General features: G+C 63.5%; 1 protein-coding gene across 1 annotated transcript; it reads right to left on the reverse strand.

The window, feature by feature from the left end:
* Window positions 1-428: 428 nt before the first annotated feature.
* Window positions 429-9,588, reverse strand: NPDC1 (neural proliferation, differentiation and control 1). The gene is made up of 10 exons (XM_086475912.1): window positions 9,489-9,588; window positions 8,538-8,645; window positions 8,213-8,356; window positions 2,962-3,069; window positions 2,648-2,827; window positions 2,455-2,521; window positions 1,942-2,026; window positions 1,707-1,786; window positions 1,492-1,588; window positions 429-506 (listed from the first exon to the last, which is right to left on the reverse strand). The coding sequence occupies exons 1-10, from the start codon at window positions 9,586-9,588 to the stop codon at window positions 429-431; spliced, it is 1,047 nt and encodes a 348-aa protein (XP_086332038.1).
* Between the last annotated feature and the right edge of the window lie 17,128 nt (window positions 9,589-26,716).

The raw sequence follows: 26,716 nt of genomic DNA on the forward strand, positions 1-26,716 counted from the left end.
CCCCAGCCCCTCTCCTGCTCTTCAACTCCCTTTCCCAGCTGCTGTTGCATCAGCCCAGCTGCAGCCGGGGCAGCAGACCTTCCTCAAAGCCAAACACAAAGAGACAGCACCGAGTCCCCCCCCAGTTTCTATGCCAAGGCAGTGGCCGCCCCCCGCCCAGGGCTGCCGTGTCCCCGAGAGCAGCGAGCGCAGGGCAAGGCAGGGACGCGATCACAGCAGCAAAGAGGACAAGGACGCTGGAAACAGGGGCGATCCCCCCCTCCCATAGCTGTTAGTGGGTGTTTATTGGGCAGGCGTCGAACAGTCTGGCAGAGCGGGGTCCGCACCCCTTCGCCCAGCTGCGGGTGCCCCTCCGGCACAGCCGCCCCGCCGGGCTTCGGCGTTGGGTGCACAGTCCGTAGCGAGCTTGGGTGGAGGAGAGGAGGGTGTTACTGGTGCGACTTGGGGTCGGAGGGGTGTAAGGAGGAGTCGTCAAAGAGTGGGTTCCTCACTTCCATTTCTCCGGTCTGCGGCAGCGGAGGGAGCAGGATGGGGGGAAGGAAAAGGCAGGAGGTCAGAAACCAGCTGGGGGTTGAGCTGCCCCATCCCGAGGGGTTTGTCTGACCCCCAGACCAGCAGGGAAAAGGGAGAGTGGGGGGAACCTCATAGGCTGGGGTGACACGTACCAGGACCTCACTGTCCCCCCTAGCAAGGCACTGCCTCCCTGCCAGGAGCGGCCAGGGGTGCTGGGATGGGGTGCTGATGTGTAAAACCCACGGTCTTGGATGGGATGGGACCCCACAGCCTGGCTGGGGACTCCAGGATGGGACCCCAGCCTGGCTGGCAGGAACAGGGGTCCTTGCTCAGGCTGTGGACCCCAGGACCTGACCCCCAGCCTGGCTGGCAGGAATGGGGTTCCTTGCCCAGACTGGGGACCCAGGATGGGACCCCCAGCCTGGCTGGCAGGAATTGGGTTCCTTGCTCAGACTGGGGACGCCAGGATGGGACCCCCAGCCTGGCTGGCTGGAATGGGGTTCCTTGCCCAGACTGCATGCCTGCCATCAAGTGCCCTTTAATGGGCCTGTAAAGACCTAATGATGACCCTTAGTCTGGGCCCTGATGGCCGGGCTCCGCAGCCATTACCATGTGAAAGGCTCCTTTCTTGGTGCTCTTGGTGCTCTTTGTACCCAGGGCTGTTGGGAGCTGCCCTTCCCCCGGGTCCCCTGTCAGCCAGGAAAGTCCCCCCTGGCTTTGAGGACGACAAGAAGTCCCTGGGCCAGGCGCTGGGGAGACACCAGGACGAGCCCCTTGGTCCCGGTGCCCAGGAGCCCGAGGTGACCACGTCCCTGGCACCGCTGGGATGGCACGTTGGGTCTGCCAAGGGCTGCCCCAGCTCTGGTGGGCAAAGCCCCGTGCTGGAGGCTCCTTGCAAGGAACTGCACCTCCCAGGCGTGTCTTGGGTCCCACCCTGCACACACCGGGTCCCCCCTGGCTGCCCGGCGCCCACCATACCGGAGCCAGCCCGGGGCACTCGTACACGGTGAAGTCTCCATCTTCATTCTCCTCATCGGACGAGGCCGAGTCTGGCAGCTTGGGCTCCTCTTTATGCCTGGGGGGAGAGGATGCAGAGAGGGGGTGAAGCCCAGCGGGATGATTAAGGGCACCCCAGTTAATGGCAGGGCATGGACCCGTGACCCTGTCTGCTGTTTACTCCCAGGGCTGCTTACTTCTCCATAGAGAGCATCTGCTGCTTTTGGTGCTGGTAGTGGTACATCTGGGCACTCTGAGCCAGCGTCTTGTCCCCGGGCTGCGGAGAGAACAAGGACAGCCATGGAGGCCAGGCTCTGGAGAGCCCCCAGCCCAGCTGGCGGGTGTCCCCCACCATGTTGGAAGCCCCTGAAGCAGAGCACAGGCCTGGCCCAAGTGCCAAAGACCTGGCAAGGAGGGACGTGGGTGCCTCACCGAGATCTTGTCGTAGGGCAGCGGGCTGGCCACTCGCTGTGCTGAGTAGTCTGCTTTCTGTGCCAGCCTGACCTCCTTCTGCAGCCTGCGCGGGGAGAGGAGAGGGTCAGCAGGAGCCACTGGAACAGACGACTCCATGTGGGAGCCAGTGAGTCCCGGGGTGGCTGTCCTCCCACCCACATCCCCGTTCCCAGGGATGGCACCCCCTGACAGATGGGTGGCATCCCCAAGCAAAGCCACCTCCATCCCACGGGGCCTGGGCATGAAGCACTGGTGTGCCGGGGTTGTCAGCACCCAGTGCCACGGAGACGCCAAAACGAGGTGCCACCCGCTCCCAGGTGGTATCCCACCGCTGTCCTCCAGCCCCGACTGGCAAATGCCATAGCTGCAGGGGGGCTGGCAAGGGCAGCTATCACCTCTCCTCCAACCCCCCCCCCCCATGCTCGGGAAGAACAGGAACGAGGGGCACAAGGACACTGAGGGACGGGCTGGCACCGGCAGCCCCCGGCTCACCTGCACCAGCAGACCGCAGCCACAATCAGCGCCGAGATCCCAGCCACTGTGCACACCACGATCAGCCCTGCAGGGGCAGAGGGGGACACAGAGGGCCAGGGGCTGAGCCTGGCAGCATGGTGCCACCAGCCCGCACTCCCCCAGCCAGGATGTGCAACCCCCTCCCATGAGCCGCCTGTCCCTGGGGTCTCACCCAGCACCATGTCGTCATTTGAAGGGATGGGGGCTGCCTCCACCGGGTCCTTCTGGAGTGTGGTGGTGGTGGAGGTGGGGAGGGTGGTGGCTGCCTCGCTGCTGGCAGGACCCCGCTGCAGAAGCCCCTCTCTCAGCCCACTGGCCACGCGCCGTCTGCCACCGGTGGGGACTGGGGTGGCTGCGGAAGAAGGCAGAGCCATGAGCAGAGCAGCGCTCGGGCAGCTCTGGAGGCCAAACCATCCTGGGGTGCAGGACCTGGCTGCCATGGGGTCCCCAGCAGTACTGCAGAGGATGGTGGGAGCAGGCACTTACTCCTGGGCTTGCCATCCCGCAGCGGGGGGGGGTGAGGAGCCTCTTGCCGGGCCAGCACGTCTGCCAGAAAATCGATTTCTTCCTCCAAGCTTGGAACGGACGTCCGCCCTGTGCCAGGAGAGAGCGGGTGTGAGATGGGCCCAGGGTGCGTCCGCACGCCCAGCCCCAGGGCGGACCCAGCAACCCCCCTGAGAAGGGGCTCACGTCCCCACACGAGCAAATGCGGGTGGTCTGGAGTCCAAGCCCACTCGGATGCAGCCCTGCACGACACCGGCGGTCCCAAAGCCGAGACCCGGGGTCTGCACGTGTCCTCGCTGCTTTTGGGATGCTTTCCCCCCCCACAACTGTTGGAGGCTGCAGAAGAAGCAGCAGCCGCAGCCATCCCCGTGCCAGAGCCAGTGGGTCCCGCAGAGCCCTGCAGGAGCAGGCAGGCTGCCAGCACCCGCTGCTCAGGACCTGCCCCGTGTCCCTGCTCCTGGGGCCACAGGATGGCCCTCAGCAAGGAGGGAGATGAGCTGGAGCGGGAGGGACACCCCAGAGCCACTCTGCTGCTGCGGGGTATGAGGGGCAGATCTGGCAGGGCAAATGGCAGCCCCGCTGTGGGTGTTTCAAGAGTAGGGGACACCTGAACGTTGGGTTTTCACCCCAGATTGTCCCGTACGGCCCAGGGGGCTGGAGCCAGCCCAGAGCGGGGCTCATGTAGGGCTGTCCAGGAGCTGATGGGAAGCCTTGCTCCAGCTGAGGGGCTGGTTTCTGCCCAGTGCCTGGCAGGATGCGGCCCCTTTGGGGAGGGGGTCGGGGTGCCCCGTGCAGCAAGGACCATCACGTATCCCCAGGTCCTGTCTGGGCAGTTCATGGGGGGCTGCCCCAGCCAGTGCCCTAGCGTGGCGCATGCCGGGGACCCACAAAGGGATGGGTGCCCCTGCAGCGTGGGGCAGGACCCCCATGGTGGCTGCGATAGAGCAGAGCAGGAATGGAGCCGCTGTCCCCAGGCTCGCCGAGCAGAGTCCAGCTCTGACACTCACCACGCGGCTTGGCACAGGATTGAACTCACTGATGGACGGTTCCTGCTGGGCACTGCGGGCGGGTGCAACGCCAGTGGTGAAATGCCAGCCCAGGGCTGCTCCCCAGGGCACAGGGGACTGGGGCAGAGCCCCAATTCCTGCCCGACTGCCCCAGGGCCTGGCTCTTGCTGCAAGAGGAGCAGAGATGGGGGGCTCCCCAAGGTCCCTCCATCCCTGCTGCAGCAAGCTGGGCATGCTGGGCAGGCACAGGGTGCACCCAGGGTATGCTCAGGGCATGAACAGGGTGCACCCAGGGTATGCACAGGGCATACAGGGGGCATATGTGGTGCACACGGGGCTTGCACAGGGCATTCAGGGGGCATACGGGGTGCACACAAGGCTTGCAGAGGGCATGGAAGGTGCACACAGGGTATGCACAAGACGTGCACAGTGTGCATGCAGGGTATCCATAGGGCACACACAAGGCATGCAGAGGGGCGTGCAGGGCATGTGGAAGGGGCAGACAGGGCTTGCAGAGGGCACGGAGGGTGCACATAGGGTATGCAAAGGGCACATGGTGCGCACAGGGCATGCACAGGGCACGCAGGGAGCACCCAGGGCTTGCAGAGGGCACGGGTGCCCTCTCATGGTTGGTCCCATCACTTGCCTGCAGCAGGGCGGCACGGCCACACTAGCACATAGCATCCCAGCCCGGTTGTTCTCCCCTTCCCCCGGCCCCTCCTTGGCTGGGGCTTGCCCCCTCCCCAGGGTCTCCAGGGCTCAGCCCCGGGACGCACACGGGGCTCTTGCCAGTGACTGGGATGGCTTTGGGAACAGCAGGGAGCAAGAAGGGGCATGTGTGGCTCCTGGCCTGGGTGGAGGTAACCTGATGCTGAGTCTCTGCAGAAGGGCACAAAATTCCTACAAATCCACTTATTTCTGTAGTCCTGCTCTAGGATGGCTGATGCCCTCCTGGCTGCTGGCAGCACAGCAAGTGGTGAGGGGGGAACCGCTGCGTACTACAAGCCAGGACCCCCTTTTGCCCCTCTTCCCCAAGTGCTTCCCGCAGCCTGCTGGGGCTCAGCCCCGGCTCCGTGCTGGCAGGGTCAAGCGGGAGCAGGGATGGGACCCACCAGCCCAAACCACATCATGCAAACCCATTGCAGCACGTTCAGCTGGCACGCGGCACCGTGGTACCTGCTGGCAGCGTTTTGGAGGCTCAGAGCCCTGCGCAGGCAGCACCAGTGAGATGCAGGCAGCGGGCTGCCCGCCTAGCCGAAGCAGCTGCGGGATGCACCGCATCATGAGGTCCCGCACATCCCCTCTCACCTCCACGCTGGTGCTGTGCCGGGTACGCCGAGACACCCACGCACGCCGTCACCAATGGCAGGAACATGCCGCTCATGTGCATGGCCCTCCCAAGACCCCAGAACGCCGCTCTTCACCCCAAAAAGCTGCTCTCAGTGCCTGCCTGCAAGGGTATGCTGAGGGAGACGAGCCCCAGCTCCTGCCCACGCTCCTGCCAGGAGCCGCAACCAATCGCGGGGATGGCGTGGCGGTGGCAGCTGGGATCCCGGGATCGGCGTCACCGGCAGTCGCAAGTGGCTCAAGGATGCTGCGTGGGCAGCCCCTTTAAAGGGTTAGGCACCCTTGAGCCGTGGAAGCCCCCCCCTGTTTGCATTGCACCCCCTCTCAAATGCAGCTATTGCAGCCCTTCTGCACCCTTGCAGGCTCCCCCCAGTTGTGCCGGCCAGCTGGGTGCTGCTGCCAGACCAAGGTACAGGCAGGATGCAAAAACACCCGTGGAAAAAATTTGTGCCTCCCTGCCAAAAGAAGCTGGGTGTCCTCGGGATGCTACTGCTCCCCCCCCGCATGCTAACATAGAGGAATTGGGAGAGGAGCTCCCTTTTTTTTTCCCCTTGTACCCGCACTTTTGCTGCCAGAAGGTGGTAGCATTGCTTGAGACAACAAGATGGGGCTGGGAAAGACCCTGGGATTGGTCTCCATCCTCCAGACATCCTCCTGGCATCCTCAGAAGATGCTACCGTGGTCCTGCATCTCCCTCACGAATCTGGGAGAGGATGCTACCACGGTCCCAGAGAAGCTGGGAGAAGATGCTACTGCGGTCCCACACCTCTCTGGGCGAGGATGCTACGGCGGCTGTTATCTCCCCGCCGAAGCCAGCACGGAGCGGGGTTGCTATGGAGATGCCGGCGCATGTGCAGCCCTTGCGAGAGGGGAATTTACTCCCAAGACTCCACATTAAAAAATAACTCACAAATAACTGTAAAAGCTGTTCGGTACCCATGGGTGTGGAGCCTGTGGCTGGGGGCATCTGCTGAATGCCAAGCCTGGACCCCATCCCTGTGCCATCCCCTCTCTCGTCCCCATTCCAGCACAGCCCGAGAGCCAAAGGGCCATGCAGAGCCAGGGCCCCACTTTGGGGATCTCCCTTCTGATTTACGGGGTGACCCTCCTGCTGGGAGGCTGATGGCATGAAGGGCACGATGGGCTCTGCCACCCCCTGTGTGCCCCCTCGCTGCAAAGCACAGGCTGTACTGCGGGCAAAGGGCAGCTCTGGTTGCACCCCGGAGGGACCCCAAATGTGCTCAAGACATAGGAAGCAGAACACAACCCCCCGCAAAAACCCCAGAGGGCTCCTCTAGGCAGGCAGCAGCTCGGGTGCGGGGGAGCTGCCTCTCTGGGTCCTGCCACGGCCCGGTGAGCCAGTGCTTGTTCTCCCCGCCCGGCATGGGACGAGCCACCTTTTGGGAGCTCCCCAGGCCTCGGGGTGGGGGCAAGGGGCTGCGGCAGTGGGGATGCCCGTGCTGGGCTGGTGGGGATGCCCCACGCCGGGACCCGGCAACGCTGAGGGGTGCCCGCCGTGAGGAGGAGCTGGGCTCAGGGAGGGACCGTGGGCTCTGCCAGCCGTGGAAAAACCAACCCCCCCCTTAGCAAGAGGGTTCTGGGGGCAGCAGGAGCGCAAAGCAGGCAGAGAAGGGCAGGCTGGAGGAAGGTGCTGACACACTTTGCAGCAGGCACGGAGGGGGTTCAGAGGTGCTCAAGAGCCCCCACCCTGCACCCAGGTGGTCCCCAGTGAGACCCACCCAGAGCAGCACATAAGGGTACGGCCGGGTCCCTGCACCTTCCCCACATACAGAGGCTGCTCCACTTTAGTTAACGCAAAAATAATTGGGTGGAGCCATAATTACAGTCTTTATTCACCTAACTGAATCTGCAAGAAAAACCACGAGGGGGGGGGCACAGAAACAGCTCTGCCTACAGCTTTCCAAGCCGCAGGAAGAGTTGAGGGTCACCCTAAAAACCACCCATGCGCGGCCCCCAGCACCGACTGCGTGGCAGAGCTGGGCTGCACTGGGAGCACCCTCCACGCACCACAGCAGTGGGTGGGAGAGCCCTGTGCGGGGTGGCATGTGTGCCCATGGGCTGCCGCTCCCCAGGAATGCTCTGCCCATCTCTCCCGCTGGCACAGCGCAGCCACCCAGGCTGCCACAGCCCCCTGGGAAAGGAGCAGGGGAGTCACACCCGGTGCAGCCCTCGGTGACCCCGTGCACAGCTGGGCAGGGCTCCTACCTGGCACTGCCAACTCCAGCTCTCCCAGCAGCGATGCTGGGCATCACCAGTGGAGAAGATGGCAGCTCCAAACCACAGGTCAACATCTCAAACCAATGGGAACCAGGTGGCTCAGCTCTGGGATGGGTGAGGCCACAGGCATCCAGTTGCCTTAGCCACGGAGTCTGCACATGTCATGGCTCCATGCACTGAAAGCTGCTACCCTGGTCCTGCAAAGCCTGGGGCTCTGCGTGGCCACGTCCCCTCCTCCAAGAAGTCCCCACCCCAGCAGCCACCCAGCCCCCCTCCCGTCCCTGGGCTCCTGGGCACCCCTGGGTGCTAGGCAGGGCTCAGCGGCGCCCGTGGTCACTGGCACGGCTGCAGGAGGATGCACAAGGCGTGGGGTCAGGTCCACACACTCCCCGCCAGCCCCAAAACCACCCCACAACTGCGGCAAGCCGGGGCTCGGGGTGAGAGGGGGCAGAGGTGCTGTCCCCACAGTGGTAGGGCTGCCAGGGAGAGAAGCCAGAGGATGGGGAGCAAGGGTGCTGCTGGGGTGGGGGCCTCCCCCGAGGCATGGGAACCTCCCGGAGCTGCAGAGGTGCAGGGCAGTTTTGCAGGCAGGGCAGGGCAGGGGGTTGCAGAAGGGGCCACTGCAGGGTGGGTGCACCTACCGCTGGGTGAGAACTGCTTCTGGACACATCGCCCGCGATCGTCCTCCTGGAAAGGGGGCAGGCAGGGGCCGCAGGCGCCTGACCCCGGGGGGCAGAACTCCCGGCGCTGCAGGGCACAGTCCAGGCTCCGGGGACACGATGCTGCTGTGGGGGGACAGGAGAAAAAAGGTCAGGAGGAGGAGAGGGGTCAAACGCTCCCCCGGGTCTGTCCGTGGCTGACCCGGCTGCCCCGGCCCCACTTGTAGAGGGCAGGTCCCACTGCAGTTAATGGGTGTGGATGGGCTTCACTGGAGCTGCCCCTCAGCCACCTCAGTGAAGCCACTACTGACTGCAGGGTCTTTAATGACCTGAGAATTGGCCTCCATGATCAGTATAGGTCCCTTCCAACTCGAGATATCTGGGATTTTATGACTTGCACCAGGCTGTTTGCTGCCTGCAGGGAAGCGCAGGCAGGGCCTGTCCCCCTGCACGGAACGCCAAGCCCCTGTGCCACCATCCCACAGGACACCCCGAGTCCCACAGAGCTGCCAGCGATGAGGGTCTCTAGCCCCTGCCTGCACGACGCGGGCAGTGGCTGAGGAGGCCGGCAGCTGAACTCCAACCAACACAAACCGATGGTCATGTGGTAGCTGTCAAACGAAAAATCCCCAAACCACCCCCCCCGCCAAGCCTCAGCACGGCTGTGACAGGTCATCACCGGCAACAGCAGCTTCAATTTCCATCCCTTTGACATCACGACAGGGGAAGATAGAGGGACCCAGCCCTCCGCCGGTGACACACTGCGGCCCAAATCTCCCTCGTGGCTTTTTGGGGCATCTTGTTTCTATGTCAGACTCTGGGACCTCTCTGGTACCTGGGGACAGGCATGAGCCCCCCCATGCTCTGACCTCATCCAGACCCAACATGCTCAGGATGCTGTGGCAGCCTGCCACGGCCAGGAGCAACCCAGTCCTCCCCCAGCCTGGCTCAAGCCAGTTGGACCTCCTGGGGGGACACAAAGCTCCCGGGTCCTACGCAAAGCGAAGTCCTGAGACTGGGTGACGGTGGCAAACCATGTGCAGAGATGGAGAGAGGAATCGTGACTAGCCGGGACAGTGACATGCAGGGCCAGCGCACGTCTCGCCTGCAGCGCGGGGCTGCAGGGATGCTCTAGGGTCCCAGCTTTCAGTGATAGCAGCAGGAGGTGCTGCCAGGGATGGTGACACCGCTGGCACTGCCACAGCACAAGCACAGATGTCCCTCCCTCCTGAGCTGGTGGCAGCACGGAGCTGGGTACCACCCAGTGTGCCGGTGTCCTGGGCTGGGCACAGCTGGGTGCAGGGGTGGGCACAGCTGGATGGGGGTGCCCGAGCCCTGCTTTTCACCTTGCCACGCATGGTCGCGGTGCCCACACCTCTCCCGCAGGCAGCAGCAGGCAGGCAGCACCGTGGGTCCCTCACCGGGAGCAGGGCCAGCCCTGGCCACCCCCAGCCTGGCGATGAGTCACGGCAGGAGCCAGCGCCCAGCGCTGTCCCACACTCCCTGAGCCATCCCCAACAGCCCTCGCCTACCCCACGGGCAAAGCGCCCACTGTCTGCCCATCCCCACACTCCAGGGGACAGCAGCCCCGGTGACAGCCCTGGCGCAGCATGGCACTGAGCACCCCACGAGAAGGGGCACCCCAGCTTTGGGGGTTTTCCCGAGCATCCCCATCCCTGCAGAGCGCCAGGGGCGAGGGGGGCAGCCGCTGCTGTGCCCAGGCATGGCATGGTGGAGGGTCCTGGCATGGGATGGAGCCACCAGGAGGGAGAGCTCCAGGGCCACTGCGGCAGCTCTTCTCCCTCAGCAAGGGCGCAGGTGCTGAGCGGGATGCCACCCCAAAGCAACACATACGGGATGCCACCCACAACGAATCCCCCTTCATGTGTCCCTATATCACCATTCAACTGCTCACCAGAGGGTGCGACTGCTACCAACGGCCCCCAGACTGCGCCCGCAGCCCTCCCCACTGCACCCCACGGGGCATCGCATCCATCACCCCCCCGGCTGACAGTGGCAGCGAAGGGCAGAGCTGCCTTTGCCCCAGCGGTTCCTCCTGCGGGCAGGGTTTTCTCAGCAGCTGCCACTAGGGCAGCGATGAGGCTTGGCCAAACCCTGCGCTGGACGCAGCAGCCTGGGGGACAGTTGCTCAGGGCAGGGAGCAGAGCCCACTGTGCCCGCAGGAGCCGGGTTTGCTCCCTGGAGACAGCGCGGGGCTCGGCCAGGCGGCCGGGGGAGAATTTGTGCTGAATGGGAAAATAATCAGGTATTTCAGCACAGGAATCGGACTCAGCCACCTGCTTTGCCTGTCCAGCACTCACTCTCAAGGCCATTTTGTTTAAAGATCACAGAACGGCCAAAACACGCGGCCGCTCAGAGGCAGGAGGAGGCTTTGCCACTGTGGGGACAGGCGACATCCCCACGGGGTGCTGGGGGGGGCACTGGAGACCCCCCACCCGTGCCACGGACCCATGAAAACACCTCCCTCCAAAACAGGCACTGGCGAAAGCTGTTCACTGGTGGGAGGAAGCCACCCTGGTGTGGGTGACCCAGCACTTGCAGCCACCCAGCACCCTGAGACCCCAGCAGGACCCTCAGAGCCATCTCAGGGCAGCAGAAGGGGGAAGGTGGGGGCTAAATAAACCCCAGCCTGGAATACATAAAAGGTCCTTATCTGTGTTTGAGGAACGAGCTGTGCTTGCCCAGCTGTCACGAGCTGGGATTAGGAGTGAGACAGGCAGGCACTGATCTAATTAAGCTCCCCCTGTGTAATCAATCAGTGGTTAGCAAGCAGAGATCGGCCCATGGGCACCCTGCAGGGTGAGGGGTCCTGTGGGGGCTTTGCCACTCTCTGAGCCCACCCCAAAGCCCAGCGGCTGCTCCCTCCGTGCCACGCCAGGGACTGAGCACCGCGCACGCTGGCACCCAGGAGCCACAGGGGCACGTCTGACCCCGACCGCAACCACCCTGGGGGACCGGGCTTTCGGCTGGGACAAGCTGCCGGTACTGGAGAAGGCAGGGTTGGCTCCCTGCAGGCAGGAGCTGAGCCTACGGCCAGTGGGTGAGCGGGACACTGTGCAGCTGGCACGGAAAGATAAACAGTGGGTGAGCACAAGCCGGGGACACGCAGGGACAGGAACAGCCCTGTGCCCAGGAGGAAACGCTGACGTGCGAGCTTTGAGGTGTGCACACACACGCACAGCCCCCCCACAGGTTATCTGAGGGGAAAAGCTCAGCACAACACCCCCAGCCCTGAGGACCCACCCTGAGGACCCAGGCAGACTCCAGGGTGAACGGAGTGCCTGCAATGGGGGGGTGTCCGCTGCACCCCTCCAAATGCCGTAGGGTCCGTCAGTGTCTCACCATGGCTCGGCAGGGCACGGAGCTGCTGGCACTCATGCCCCTAGGTGAAGTCGTTTTTCAACACTCGTGCCAAAACATACAGGTGAAAACTAAAACCTGAATAACACCAGGGAGGATGTCCGGGTGGCCGGGAAAGCAGGAACTGCCCCCGCTGTGTCACTGCCGCAGATAGAGAGATAAAAGTTAACGTAAGAGGATAATTAATTATCGCTGAGCACTGATCCAAGTGCTTGTGCTCTGTGCACCAGCAACGCCAACGCCCAGCCTCCCGGCTGACAGGGCCCCAGTGCCAGCGGCATGAGCTGGCAGAGCCCACTGGGCACCAGCCGCGGCGGCTGAGCGGGCACGGAGGCCCCGGGGGTCCAGCCCTGCACGGCAGCAAGGGCACAGCCTCTGGTGGGGGGCGGTCACCGAGCCAGGGCACAGGGCCACAACAGGCGTGGGGGGATAGCAGGGTGCCCAGGGGACACGGGTCAGGTCTCCGCACCCACGTTGAGGCTCTGCACGCTGGCACACGGCTTCGGCCGAGGGATGACACCGGCCGAGGGCAGGGCAGACTGCCAGCAGCGGCGGCGGCAGCCGGAGCCCCGCAGCGGCGCAGTGTCTGCCAGCTCCACTCCAAGGTCACTCTTCCTCCTCCTCCTCCTCCAGCCAGGTGACGTGGGACCTGCTGTAGGACCTGCCTGCAGCCTGCCTGTGAGCTGGCACCGTCTGGGGCTCTCCTCCCAGCTCTGCAAATTGCTCCTGGCCCTGAAGGGCTGGAGCTGGCCCCAGGCGGGCAGGCAGGCGGGCAGGAGGGCAGGCAGGGCACGCGTGCTGCCCCACACCCCACCCCAGCTCCCGAGGGGCAGTGCTCCTGTCCAGCAGCGGGCAGGAGCAGGAGGGGCTGAGACACCCAAACACCCCAGCTCCACTCCCCCCATGCCCTTGGACATGGCTCCCGGGGTGAGCCGGGGGGTCACCGCCTCCACTGCCAGCGGCCCCAATAACTCAGCAAAAGCCGGGCTGGATGCTTGGAGTCGCCCGGGTGGGTGCCCCAGCCCTGGCACCGCTCCCACGGCACACAGTGACCACAGGTGACACACACCGACCACGGGACAGACACCATACCGGCGGCGCTGAGCCATGCTGGGCTCCCCAACCCGGCTGCACCCCCCTGCCCTGCTGCTTCTTGCGCCCGAAAGCAGGCGGAGGGGAGCTGGGCTTCAGGCACAGCTGCATCCCCAGCAGCAATCGCCCTCCCAGGGCACAGCTGCTGCCACCGCGGCCCTGCCACCGCGGCTCTGCCACCGCTTCGCAGCCCCCGCAGGAGCCCCACGGCTGCCTGCAGCCGCTCACGTCACCGCTGTGCTCCTGCCTCCGAAAATGCAGCAGACGGAGACCCCTCCCGCGCACCGAGGCGGCAAAGTGGGGTTCTCCGCCAACGCCGACCCCGGCACACCAGGAACAGGGGGATGCTGGGCCACGTCACACTGCTCCTGGGGACGGAGGATGCGGCACAGCCATGGCCATGCAGCCTGGCCCCCCCTGCCACCCCCTCCTGCGGCAGCGCGGACGCGTGCCCCACCGGTGAGCGCTTGGCAGCAGAAAGCGCTGGTTCGCTTTTCACTTTGGCAGGTTTGTCCGGGCAAAAGCCACGTGCCACCGGGCTTCCCGTCCCCAGGCCACCGGGGCGCGTGTCCCAGCTTCCAGCTTTTCTGGTTCAGCCGGCCAGGCACCGAGGTCTGGCCCAGCTCATAAAGCAGCCAGCAGGGATGGTCCCCAGCGCGGCTTACGTCACAGCCAAGTGACAGCTCCAGCAGCCCTGCGCCGCAGGCTGGGGGACAGGGGTATCCCCGCAGAGACCCCCGGCAGCATCCCCCCTGCCTGCACAGCAAGCATCTCGGCTGCACCGTGCACCCACTGAGGGGACAATCCTGCCGGCAGCGTCCTCACCCAGGAACGAGGGAAAATGCCACCACAGGGAGTCACCCGGGTAAAATGCCACTCGCTGGCTGCTTTCAGGCCACCAGCCCCGGCAGGTGCTGCAGGACGGGCTGCCCGTGCTGGAGCCCCGGTGTACCGGCAGCACGGTGTGCAGCGGCTGCTGGGATGAGACGGAGCAAGCGAGGGGCGGGCAGGGGCCTGCGGAGGCAGAGGAGGCGGGAGCCATGATGAGGGCATGAGGCCATCACGATGGGCTCCCAGAGCCTTGACCCCCTCCGCATTCAATGCCGAAGGGGAAACAGAGGGTCAGAAGGGGCTGAGCCAGGCTTCCCCAGAGGTGCGGGGATGCCAAACCCTCGGCAACCCTAAATGCTTCACCTCCCCAACCGCCGGTGTTACCCCAGAGCCTGTCCCTGCTCTAGAGCAGACCCTATCTACAAGCACCCCAAAATCTCAAGCTGCTCCTGCAATCTGGGGCCAGGGGAAGGGGCAGCACCAGGCAGCCTCCCCCTGCCAGGCCGATGGAGCAGAATTTTGTGTCATTGCCACTCAAACCCCTAAACCAGCCAGAAAAATCCCCATTCCCTGCCCTGGCAACCTGCCTGGTGCAGCAGGAAAAGAGGAGCTGGATTGATGGGGGCTGCGGGAAGGGGAGATGTCACCCAGACAGATGGAAATGGCTCTGAAAAAACACAGCTCCAGACCCCAGTGGGGACCAGGCAAAGCTGGGAGGCAGCAGAGGACACAGGCCCCTCGCCTGCAGCAGGTGAGGGGGGCACCGAGCTGAGCGAGACCCCCCCGGAACCCCAGCTCAGCTGTCCCTAGGTGCTACCGGCTCCGGCCCCAGCTCCCTGTCCCCTTCCACCCTTCCAGCTGCTCAGGGCAGCTCCAGCCCTGCAGAGGCTGTGCCACCTTGGGAGGGTGACACGCTGCATCCCTCACCACGCTGGGGTGACCCCACAGTGCCAGAGGCGTCCCCAGCCACAAGTGCTTTGCTTCAGATATTGAGGAAGAGAAGAAATTATTAAAAAAAAAAAAAAAAAAAAAAAAAGGAAAAGGAAACCCAGATGCTTTTCCCCAGTGCTGCCCACCCAAAACTGCCACTAGCTCTGCATTGCTGTCCCGGGCTCGGCTGGGTGTGCAGCCACCCATACTGGGGACCCCGGGCTGTCCCTGATGCCACCCCGTGCCAACAAGCACCTTGCTGTTCTTCGCAGCTCGAACCACCCACTTTCAGCCTTGTTTACCGGGGTTTGCTCAAGCAAATACCAATGGGCTTCGTACCTGCCCAGAGCTCACCAAGGCTGGGGCAGGGGCTGGGTTTTTTAAATTCCTTTTTCACTGGCTGGGCTCCACGGTTGCGCACGGTGTGACGGGCGAAACAGCCGGTGCTCAGCCCGGTGCTGCCAGTGGGCTCTCGGGGCCGGCCCCGCACAGGCACGGTGGGCTAACGCTGGGTGCGCAGCACGGCGGATCCACTGGCGAGGGGCACCCCTCCTCGCATCCCCGCGGTGCCCTGGGGCACCCCGGATGGACAGCGCGGCACAGTGCCGGACCCTTGCTGGGCCGGCATCGCAGCGGATGGGCAAGCCTGGGGTTTTACAGCTCTGCTCCAAGCACGGACCCACCCGACACCCTGAACAGCCTCGAGGGAAGGGCTCGGGTCCAGCTCTCTCCTCCTGGCACTGACTGGGCATCGACCGATCCGCAGGGCCCGGTCTGCCAGGGCGTCTGCCTGCCCGCTGAGCCGTGGCAGAGCGGAGCCACAGCCACCCACGAGCTCTCCTCGCAGACCCATCGCTGCTGGTGGGGAGGGGAGACGCGAGCCCACCTCCCGCAGCCGAGCCCCCAAGGAGATGCCAGGCCAAGGGCTGGCACAGCTGTGCTGGTGCAGCTTGGCCGTCTGCGAGCAGCCGCACGCTCCTGCTGCTGGGCTGCAAATAAAACCCCGGAGCGGCAGCTCCCCGGCGAAGCGCTGCTGCACCCACCAGGGCCAGATGCTCTTTGGCAAAGCCAAAGCCCTCCCACACCTCGCTGCATCCCACACTGCCAGAGATATTTTGCAGCCTTTGGTAACGATGCACCAGCACGATTTTGCTGATTAAACACCCTCGGGCAGCTCGGAGGTGGCGGCAGCAGCACAGATGGCTTCGCTCAGGGTGGGGAGTCCGTCCACCCTGCCCCCACCGTTCACCCGGTGCCGGGCACCAGCCTCAGCACTCGCACCAGCCCATCACCCTGAGATGGGGGTTTGGGGACACAGTCACTCATCAGCAGGTGCTGGGGGCTACAGGGGCCAACCCTGATGGCTTTCCAATGGCTTGTGAGCAGGGAGCCCCGGGTGGGCAGCCTGTGTCCCTGCAGACACGCAAGGCGGGAGGTAGGCAGAAAAGCAGGGGCCGCCTCACCCCACCCCACTTGGGGTGCACTTGCTCTGACTCAGCTGCCACCAGCAATAAAGACCTGCGGGACTTCACATCCCGCCAGGGCAGAGAGCCCAGAAACTGGGGGGGCCCCGTCAGCCCAGAAAACAGGGAGCCCGTGGGATGCACAGCGGCATGCCAGGGGTGCTCGTGATTGCAGCATCTCAGGGCTCCTGGAAAAGGGCTGCAGACAGTGCTGAAACAGCTGGACCTAGAGATTTCTTTTGGGTTTCATCTCCCGTAGGAGGCAGCTGGCTCAGGGAAACCCTCTCCTTTCCAGCCAGGAAGCCAAGAATTATGGCCACAGGATGCGTCACATTACCAGCAGCTTACCGGGGCCACCCTCTCTCCTGGCTTAGCGGGTGGCTGGGAAATAATCCCCGACAGATGCAAGATGATGAGCTCCCCGAGGCAGAGCTGCTCCTCCTGCACGCAAGAGCCACGGGCTCCCCAGGGGCGCTCCTCTGCAGACCCTCAGCTGGGCCCGGGCAGCACCCATGGGTGCTACCGGTGCACAGCAAGAGCGGCGCCTTCCCGACGTTTTGCCCTCCACCTCTGTCACCGTCTCCTTTCTATAGGAGGGGAACAGGGGCCAGGAGCCCAGAGGATACCACGATAAGCCAGGGTCCCTGCCAGCACACCAGCTGACATGTCACTTCTCATGTCACCCGCGTGAAGTGATGGGTGTCCCTCCCCCAAAAAGCAAACCTCCCTCCCACAAAGGCTTTGCCCGCTCCATCCGTACAGGACAGACCCCAGCAACACGCCACAGAGTGCACTGGTTGGGCGGGCAGCTGCCGGCCTGCGGTGCTCCGGGACGGGAAGAGGCAGGGACCGGGAACTGCTCCGGCTGCGCTTCCTTCCTCCAATTCAAAGCGCGCTCCAGGCGTTTAATGGCCAGTTTCTTCCCATTGCAATTATCATTAGCTCACGAAGCGGCTAATTACAGGCCTGCTGCCGCCATTCGGTGCTCTAGGCGCCCCCGTGGCAGTCGGTAAAGCCCAGGCAAGGCCACAGAGATGGGGGACATGGGAGGGAGATACCCCGGCACTGGCAGCAGTGTTGGGGCTGTGCCCTGGGGTTTTGGGGGGAGCCATTGCATCCATCAGGGACCAGACCCCAAGCTCCTCGTGGGCACAAAGCACCGGGGCACTGTGTTTGTGGGATTAATGCAGGGACAGGACTGATGGCAGCTCCTGTCCCCAGTGCCCAGGGACCCAGTGCCTTGGGCCTGGTTAGAAGCCACCCTGTCACCTCTCCTGTCCCTGGCACCCCCATCACCTCATAACCCCTCCTATCCACAACATCCCCATCAAGCCATCAACCCTCTTGTCCCTAGCACCCTCCAACAACCTTCCTGTTCCCAGTGCCCCCCCCATGCTATCACCCCTCCTGTCCCCAGCATACCGGCCACCCCTGTGACCCCTCCTGTCTCCATCTCCCCTGCCACACTGTCACCCCTTCTATCCCTGTCACCCCTTCTATCCCCAACATCCCCATCACCCCTTCTGTTCCCAGCACCCGCATAACCCCCCCAGTCCCCAGCACACCCCCGGGAAGCGCGCGGCAGACCTAAGCCGATTACCTCCCTTAATAGCCCCGTGGCCCAGAAGAGCCATTTCAGGCAAACATCCCGGACTCGTCTTCCCCTTTGCGCTGCGGGAAGGACCCAGGTGCCCCTGGGGATGGAGGGTCCCTGGGGAGGGGGCAGCTCTGCGGGGCCACGGCAGCCCCAGGGAGCCCCCTCCGGGCAGCGCAGCCCCGGGGTTAGGCCAGGGTCCCGCTCCGAGCCCTCGAAACCACCTCCAGACCCCAAAGCCATGCCCGGAGCTGCCAGGGAAATTACGGATCCAAAAGGCCTGCCCCTGCCTGGCGCAACCGCAGCATCTCCCAGGCTCCGGGATCATGGTCTCCCTACCCCATGCGCCAGCACTCCCCACCCTGGCACCCACAGGGCACGGCTGGGGTGCACATGGGTTTGTGGGTCCCCAGCAAGCTGCAGCGAAAGGAGAGGAGGGACTTTCATTGCGTCCCTTCCATAAACCATAAACTTCCTTGATGCTGACTATGCCAGAAATTGGGTTCATGAAGATCGGGGCCCTCTTCCCAGCCGTTCCCCCTCCCCGGGCTTGCGGACAGAGCCCTGCCCAGGTCCCTGGTGCAGGTACCGACCCGCTGAGCTCCATGGGATGCTCATGCACCACGTCCCCAGCTCCCCCACACCTCACCTACCCACGAGGGCTCATTTCTCAAGGTGGGAGCCAGCCGAGCAGATGTAACCCCAGAGAACGTGGGAGGAACATTATCTCCAAGAATAAAATGGCACAGAAAATGAAACTCGGGAGCAACACACAGCTCCGGGGGGAGCGGCACCCTGGTTGCCACATGGGAAACACTTGGTCTGCACCGGCATGGCAGAGGACACCCCGCTGTGCAGCTGCAGGTGGGCTCGAAGGGACAAGCCGGCTGCACACTGCTGACCGGGACCATTGCCCACCATCGCCCCTGCTACCAGGGGGACCCAGACAACCCTCTCTGTGTCTCAAGTAAAAGCTGGGCCTGGAAATGTCTGCTTTCTGCAGGCTGACCCGTGAGATGTTGGGGGGCTTGAAGACCACCCCCTGCTCACCCCTGGGCAGAGCCCTGGGGAGGTCGGCAGGGCGGCCAGTCCCTTGCAAGTGCCACAGGTTCAGCACCGGGCACAACTGCGATGCTCCCAAGAGGGGCTTGGAGCTGACCCAGCTTCAGCGTTCAGGATGATGGTCCCCAGGGACAGCCTGCTGCGCCCCGACCCTGCCGCGGCTCCCTCCCCAGCACAGACATTCCAAACCGGGCACATTACAAGCCAAGAGATGGCCAATCCCGCCGTGAGGACTCCATAGGGGATGGCTCCTGCCTTGGCGTGCCCAGCTCTGGACCTGGAGAAGTCCCTGCACCATCGCAGACCTGGGGCAGCTGCTACCAGCACCAGCATCCATGCTCCCACCCGCATCCCTGAGTGGCACAAGGGGTAAAGGCAGCGAGGAGCTGGCAGTTCACGCGTGGCCAAATGGGTCACTTGGACTAGAAAGGACTGCTCGTTTTGTGCTGAACAGCTTCTCCGTGTGTCCTGATGCAAAGTGCTGGCTGCAGCAGCGGGGCTGGGGTTTTCAGGCTTATTAAAAAAAACAGGTTCTTGCCCATCATCCCATTTGGAAAACCTTTTTTTGTTTATAATAATAATAGATGAAATTTGGCAACCAAATTACTCGAGAAGGGGTGAGAAGTCTGACTCTCACTAGTGCTCCAGGAAACACAGCCAGAAAACGAAGCGAGGAAGTGTTTCTGCCTGAAGCCGGGTGTGCTGGAGAGAAACACGTGGGGAAAAACCACAACTAAGGAGCACCAAGCAAAAGGAAACCACTGCTGCAGCACCTCCAAAGCCAGCTGCTGTCCTTCCTCCAGCTCGGATCAGGCCCTCAGCAAGACGAGGACGTCACCATGCCATGCGCTGGCTGTGTCCCGGGAGATGGCATCTATTGCAGGGCCTTCTGGGTTGCAGCACCAGCAGATGAAGGTGGGGAGGAGGAGATGCCAGCCCCCGTTTGACGAGGCTTTGCTGAAGCTGCACAGGCAGGAGGATGAGGATATGGTGGCCCAGGACCTTCTGCCCCAGCTGTCTCCTTGACGGGGCCACGTTCACCAACAAACCATGGAGCAGGAGCCACCCCGGCCCTGCCACCCCCACCTTGCAGCTGTCCCCAGAGAAAGCCAAGCTCTGCCCCATCCGCCCAGGAAGGTAAATTATAAAATGGGAAGAAACTGCCAATGTTTTCCCTGCCCCACCATGCCGGGGGGAGGAAGGCTACGGGGACAGGACCGTGACTCTGTTCCCTGCCCAGCATCCCACAGGGATGCTCCTCCAGGTACCGCAGCCGCCCCCAGGAGAAACCAGCCCAGAGCTCCCCACCACCACACGCCGCACAAACCCAACCTCCCTGCGATGGGATGCTGCTGTCAGCATTTCCAGGCGGTACAGCAACGACGACACGATTGGAAACAGCGCAAAGAAACTGCCGCCAGCCTTCACTCGGGGGAGAAGAGATTGAGCTGAAAATCCCAACCCCGCCTGTGCCGAGAGCGTGCGATAACCCAGCCACTGGAGCGGGCTGCTGCCAGCGGAGCGAGGCCCCTCGCACTCGCCTGTCTCCCGCAGCCCCCCAGGGCTGGGAAGGGGAAACTCTGCTACCTGCGATAGCCCACAGGCACAGCCACCCTGAGCAGCCCCTCAAGGGGTCCCTCCCCAGCAGCACCGTCAGGCCAGCTCATCTCCCCGTAACCCCTGAAATTCAGAGGCCAGATCACCAGTGGCTGCATCAGAGCTGCCCGGATCTCCTTCCTCCCGCCGCAGCCTGCATCACCGGTACCCCCGGCCGGGCCGCCCTGGCCTCCACGCGCAGCGGGTGCAGGAGCATCCCCGCCTCCGGCCCCCCAGCACGGAAAGACCTGGATGTTTTGAACCACTGGGAGATTTCAAAAAAAATATTGCACCTTCTCGCCCTCCCTTAGAGCGGGCAGGAGCCCGGTGAGGCCACATTGTCCCCAGCTGATGGCAGGCTGCCTGCCTGGTGTCCGCCCTGCCAGCGAGCTGGAGCCCGGAGAACAATATTGGATCCGCAAACAACGCTGGGAGCAAGGAGGCGCTCCCCGGCTCCTGCGGCCAGCGAGGTGGAAAACACCTGCCCAGAGACACGCCGTCCCACGGGCAGGGACACAGCACCTCCCCGCTGGCGTGGGCAGCGGGTGGCAGCCCCCAGGTCTCCTCGCAGGCAGCAACGCTCGGGGCCAGCTGGGGTTTTTGGAGGGGTGGTGTTGATGCCCATCGTGGCCCCGGCAGCAGGCACAGAGCGAGGGGGACGTTGCGCATGTCCAGTGCCTGACCCACTGGGAGGGGAAATGCACTACCCTAGACACCAAAACCCCCTAAACGCCCCCAAAACAGCCCTTAAGAAAACAGAGAGAAGGCCGAAGGCGGTGCTGCTGGGAGGGAAACGCAAACCACACATTTTTTCTGCCCCAGGAGAGAAGAGAAATGCCTCCGTCACCGATTCTGCCCCGCGGTGCTGGTGCTGCTCCCCTCGAGTGAGCGACTCCAGGCAGGTGAGCGAACAAGGGTGCTCCTGGCCTGGTGCAGCCTCCTGCCAGCTCCCTAAGATGGCTCGGTCACCCCATCAGCTTTATTTGAGGTGTTTGGTTTCTTCTTTTTTTTTATTTGTTTTGGTGGGGGTTTGGGGTTGTATTTCATTTTTCCCTCCCCCAATAAAGCTGCTTCGTGATGGCCACAGTGCAGGGCCGCTCCTGCAAGCCCACGCTCTCCCCCCACATCAAGCCCCGCGTTTGTGGGTACCTCCTGCCACCCCAACACCGCCGCCGGGGACCAGCCCTGCCCCGCGACCACCCTCTGCCTGCACCAGCGGGCAGGAGGGCGCTGCCGCCGGGCTGCCCGCCCCCGGGGAGCGCTGCGGGGCTCGCCTCGGGTGGGAAAAAACCGGGGAAGGGGGGGAAGAACCCAGGGGGGGCATTTCCCACCTTGCTTTCAGGATGCTGAGCCGGTCGCCTGGGGCGGGGGGGGGGGGGGGTGGGGGCCACGACACGGACACGGACACGGACACGGTGGGGGGGGCCACGGAGATGCACTCACCGGCCCGGGCGAGGCGGAGACGACAGGCCCCGAAGGCGGCGAGCAGCAGCAGCAGCGTTCCGCGGCGGGGGGCAGCGCCCCGGACCGCCACCATCGTCCACCGACGCGGGCGGGCGTGGGGGCTGCGGGCGGTGGCGGCGGCGGGGCGGGGTCCCGGCGGCGGGGGTGTGGCCCAGCCGCGGGGCGGAGCCCGGCGGGTGGGCCACGCCCACCCCCCGGTCGGGACCCCGCCCCGCCCTCCTGCAGCATCACTGGAGCCTTCATCCCTCTCCCGGCACCTGGAAACCAGCCCGAAGCCAAAAAGATGCTGTTGCTGCCCAGCTCCGGGAAGAGGCTGGGGCTGCTGGGACCCAGTCGCTGCCCCAGTGCCGTGGGAGTGGTGTAAACTGGGCTGGGAACTGCCAAAAGCGGGGCGTGAGGCTGCTGGGGCGATTGGCTCGAGGCGTCGGTGTTCCGGCGTGGCAGGCGGCTGAGTTTGTCAGGCCTCAGGTGCAACCGCCGGCCTTGGGTCTCGACCGAAATGTCACCACTCTTCCCGGTTGCAGCGGCGTCCCCGAGTCCCTGCGGGTTGTGCTCCCTCTCCACGCGCCCTGGATTACTCTCACACCTACAGGGTTTGTTTTCCAACCCTTGGGTCCTCCTCGGAGCACGAACATCCCAGCTGGCTGCAGGGCTGCGGGTGCTCCGTGGAGACGTGCCTCCGCAGTTGCTGGCTCCAGGGGTGCCCCAGGGTCCCAGCTTATCGGCCCCAGCGTCCCTGCGTGCTGTGGAGCTGCTCGGGGCAGGGTGAGGGTTTCCTCTGCCGAGGCAGGGAACACCGAGTCAATACCTGCAAAATCCAGGCAGTCAATCTCCTGCTCCGCGCTCTGGGCACAGACCTGAGACCTTGGCATGAGCAAGACGATGTGATGCTCAATGGGACCCGCTGTCCGGGATCCCGCTGGCTGCCATGTGCTGCCTTTTCAGTCCCTAATTCCTGGTGGAGGGATTCCCACAACCGGTGCCCTGCCACGTGGCTGGACTCGGCCCCAGCCGATGGCACTCACGGCAGGAGCCCCGTTAGAGTGTCAGCGGTGCCCTGGCAGGCTGTCAGCCTGCTCCGTTGCTTTCCAAGGTTTGCCGAGAGCTAGTGGCCGGGGGTGCGGCACGCCGGGGACACCTGGCTTGGCTTTGGCAGGGGCTGACGCCCGCAGCTCTGGCTGTCACCAAGGCTGCGCAGGAGGATGGAGGCAGAGATGGGTGACAGGGCGTGGGGCCAGCCGTGGGGACAACATTCTTTGCAGCTTTGTCATCTGCCTCCAGCAGAATAGATATCTCTTAAAATTGTCTTACTTCCTTAATTTCCTTGGCTTTTCATTCCTGCCAGCTGTCTGGGATTTTACTTCCAAAGGCAGGACATTGCATTTTCTTTGCTCTCTAATTTGCTGGAGCTCTGTACTCATTAATTCCTTCTCAGTTTTGATGTGCATCTTGGGGACCAGCAAGCACACCAGGCTGTGGTGCTGGGAGAACTGGGGCACGTGCCCGTGCCGGGGCCTGTAACTGTATCTTTAACCTGCTGCTTTTTGCCCTGCAGGAAATTGGGGTTGGAGGTTACTAGGATGGATGCTGGGCCAAACCAAAGGGTTACTGGGACAAACTGGTCCCATTTATGCTAACACAAATCCCTAATTAACTCAGTGATTTTAATATACTCTGAAAAAGCTGAGCTCCTCTTCTGCCCTGGGTTGTCCCTGTCACCAAGTGACAGAGAGGCCAATGGGTCTCTGCTGGGCCCTGTCCCTGTGTGTCACCAACCCAGTACCTCCAGCTGCTCCCCAGGGGAGTGGTGCCCCCAGCCATGGGTGCCCTTGTGCAGCATGAGGGTGCTGTTGCATGGCCAGGGCTTGGTACCTCCAGGGCACGGGGCTGGGGCAGGTCCCCGGGCACCGCAGCCAACTTGGCCCTGCCAGGGCTGTGCGCCCTTGATGGGGCGATTGGTGCCCCTGCCCCGCCACAGGCTCTCCGGAGCCCCACAGCTGCTGTGGGTTCACTCTCTCACTGTCGGGGCCACGAGCTGGCTCCTGGTGGGGGTGAGGACCATGGGGACCAGATCTGCAGCAGAGAGGAGCCATGAAGCTGACCTGGACCACAGGTCCACAGCGTGGCTGTAGCCGGGAGCAACCATCAGCCACTCATGGCAAATGGCTGGGCGCCAGCCGTGGGCCTGTACGGAGGCAAACCCAGCAAGTGCTGGGCCAGGGCAGCCCAGTGATGGGGGCACTTGGGCGAGTGGTCTGTGGGGAGGCCGGTAGGGTGGTGGTACAACCGCTTCCCCGTGCGCACGTTGAGCCTGCGGCCAGGCGAGAGCGGTGGGAGTGGATGGGAGGTAACTGGGGGTGCACTGGCGTGTGCCCAGGGGAGTCTGTGAGTCCAGGCAAGGCGGGGAGGAGCCCCCTGCCCCATGCTCTCTACCTGGGCAGGGGATGTCTGAGAGCCTGAAGCACCTCTGCGAGGATCCCAGCACTCCCCAGCATCACACCCAGACGTGGGACAGGGTCACCATCTCTTCGTTTGGGAGTGAGAGGCAGGTGGGGAGGTGGAGGGGGCTGTGGGAAGCAGCCCTGAGTGTGGTGGGGCTGGGGGCTTTAGACCATGGAGCCGAGCTGGATCCTACAGTACTGACCCATTGGGGCTGAGCTCCAAGGGTCTGGCATGTTGCAGATGGCTGCTGGTTCCCAGCCTCCCGAAATGCAGGCCAAGGCTACATCTCTTGCTAATGCTGAGTTTCAGATCTTAAAATCTACTTGGCAAAAGGAAAAAAAAAAAAGAAAAAAAAGTGGCTTTTCTGTCTTTATCTGGTGCTCAGCCTCTGCCCAGGATGGTGCTTCAGGCTGGGTGTCACTTCTGGGCTGCTTTTGGGCAGTTGTGCCAGGAGTCTCTGCTCCCAGGACTCCCACTGGGAGGGCTGGAGGACACTGGGGGCTTGTCCCAGTCCCAGGACGGGAGAGCCAGAGCTCTGGCTCACCTATTCTGATGGTGGGGTGCACTCCTTAGCAAAGACAAGGAGGGATGAGGCTCATCTCCTGCTCCAGAGAGGAGCCTGAAGGGTAACACAGCCCTGGGGAAAGCTGCTCACCACCCACCCAGAGGGATGTGCCAGCTAAAATCCCCCACGGACCCCCACTGGTAGCAATGTTTCTGCCTCACAACCCATGCATTGCCTGCAAGGGCTGAGCCTACCCCAGCTCGGTGCATCCCAAGGCACCACCACCCCGGCTGTTGAGCCGTGCTCCCTGTGATCCTCAGTGCAGCAGCCACGGGAGGGTGCCAAAATCACCCTCTGCCTCTCGCCACCTCTGTGCTCCACAGGAGAGCCAAGCTCAGGGGATCCCCAGGCGTGGAGGACCCGGGGGACAAGGGCTGCCGATTTATCTTACTGGCTTTGGGCAGCACCATCATCTGCTCCTTGGGAACTCCCCTCTGGCTTCTGGCGGCTCTGAATTTCTCTGTCACACCAGGTTTCACTTCAGTGTCTCTGCCTGCAGGGACAGACACACGGCTGCAGCCTGGCCAAATGTCCCCAGACCTCCTCCTCCTCCCATGGGGGTGGCACTGGGAGCACTTTGGAGGTCCCATGCAGCCCTGACGAAACACTCCCCCCCCGACACTCCCAGAACAGTAGGACAAACTCAGGCAGCTCCCATCCCACCAGCAGGGACTTGTTGGAGTGTCTGCTCCCCACGGCCCTCGCCTTCCTGGGCATCGCTGTGATTTTTGTGCTTCCTCTGATACTTACTGTAGAGACACAGCACTGAGACGGTCAGCCCCTGGTATCGTCGGTTGCTGAGAAGGATGGTGTGGCTGGCATAGCCCCTATCGACCAGGCCACAGCCGGCGAGATCTTTCCCTGCAGGAGAAAGTGGTGGGATGTTTCAGATATGATTTGGGGAGAGGATGAGCTCAAGGCATCACCTCCCACCAGGATTCAGGCTGAGCTTCCCCGTGCCTGGGGCTCCTGGTTCTCCAGCAGCTCCCGGAGCCTCAGGGACTGCATGGCTGCACACGTCCTCTCACACACACGTCCTGCCTGCGTGGGCCTTCACCCTGCACCCGTCCTCTGCATCCTGTACATCCAAACCCTCCCACCCTACACACCTTGCAGCCTTCCTTTACACCCCCCACCCCAACATCCCTCCCCTACACCCGGCGTCCCCTGCACCCCTCCTCTACAACCACATACCCAGCACCCCTCCACTGCACCCCTTGCACATCCCTTCCCACTCTCCATCCCCCCCTCTACACCCTGCACCTCCTGTGCACCCCTGACCGGGTCCCTGAAGTCCCTCTCTCTGCCTACCCGCTGGCCTCCAGATCCCACCGCCCCACACATCTCCATCACCTCCACCTTGGTGCAGCGTGGGACCTCCTCGCAGCCTTGTCCCCAGGACCACCTGTGCCTCTCCGCTGGCTGTGGGACGCAGTCACTTCCAGTCCCCTGGCAGGGATGTCTCCCTTTAAGTGTGACCCCATGGACCTGGGACCACCTGGGGTTGCAGCCCCCTAAAAGCCACCGTGCCTTGGAGAAACATCACTTCTTTCCTCCAGACCATTGTCATGGCTTCTGAGCCCTGAAGAGCCACAAGAAAGTTGTTTATTTCAGCTTGGGAACAAAACACGCTTTCAACAGCCCAAAGCTGGAAGCTTTAGGATCTTACCCCTCCATGGGGGACCTGCTGGGACTCAAGCGCACTGAGAGAGAGGTTGGGGTCCCCCAGCACTGCGTCTCACATGCTGGAGGTTGGGGCTCGCTCTGAGGATGCTCCTGGACAACCTCTTCCTGAATTAACCCAGCACCAACCCTCACCAATGACTGGCCATGTAGGTAGATGAGTGCCTGCTCACAGCCACCGCACTGCACCTCCTGGGACACCCCATGACGTGGCCCTGTTATGCTCCACAAGAAAGGGACCTTTCTGCCCCGGATGGCATCACCCATCAATCCTGACTCCAGCACACCCGGCAGAGAGAGACGGAGAGCTGGGAGGGGTCCCTGTGCCTGGGTGGAGATGTTCACAGGGCAACACGGTTATCTGAAGTGATGCGTGGCATGAA

This window comes from Leptosomus discolor, chromosome 19 (genome assembly GCF_034619465.1).
Source record: "Leptosomus discolor isolate bLepDis1 chromosome 19, bLepDis1.hap2, whole genome shotgun sequence".
Taxonomy (NCBI): domain Eukaryota; kingdom Metazoa; phylum Chordata; class Aves; order Leptosomiformes; family Leptosomidae; genus Leptosomus; species Leptosomus discolor.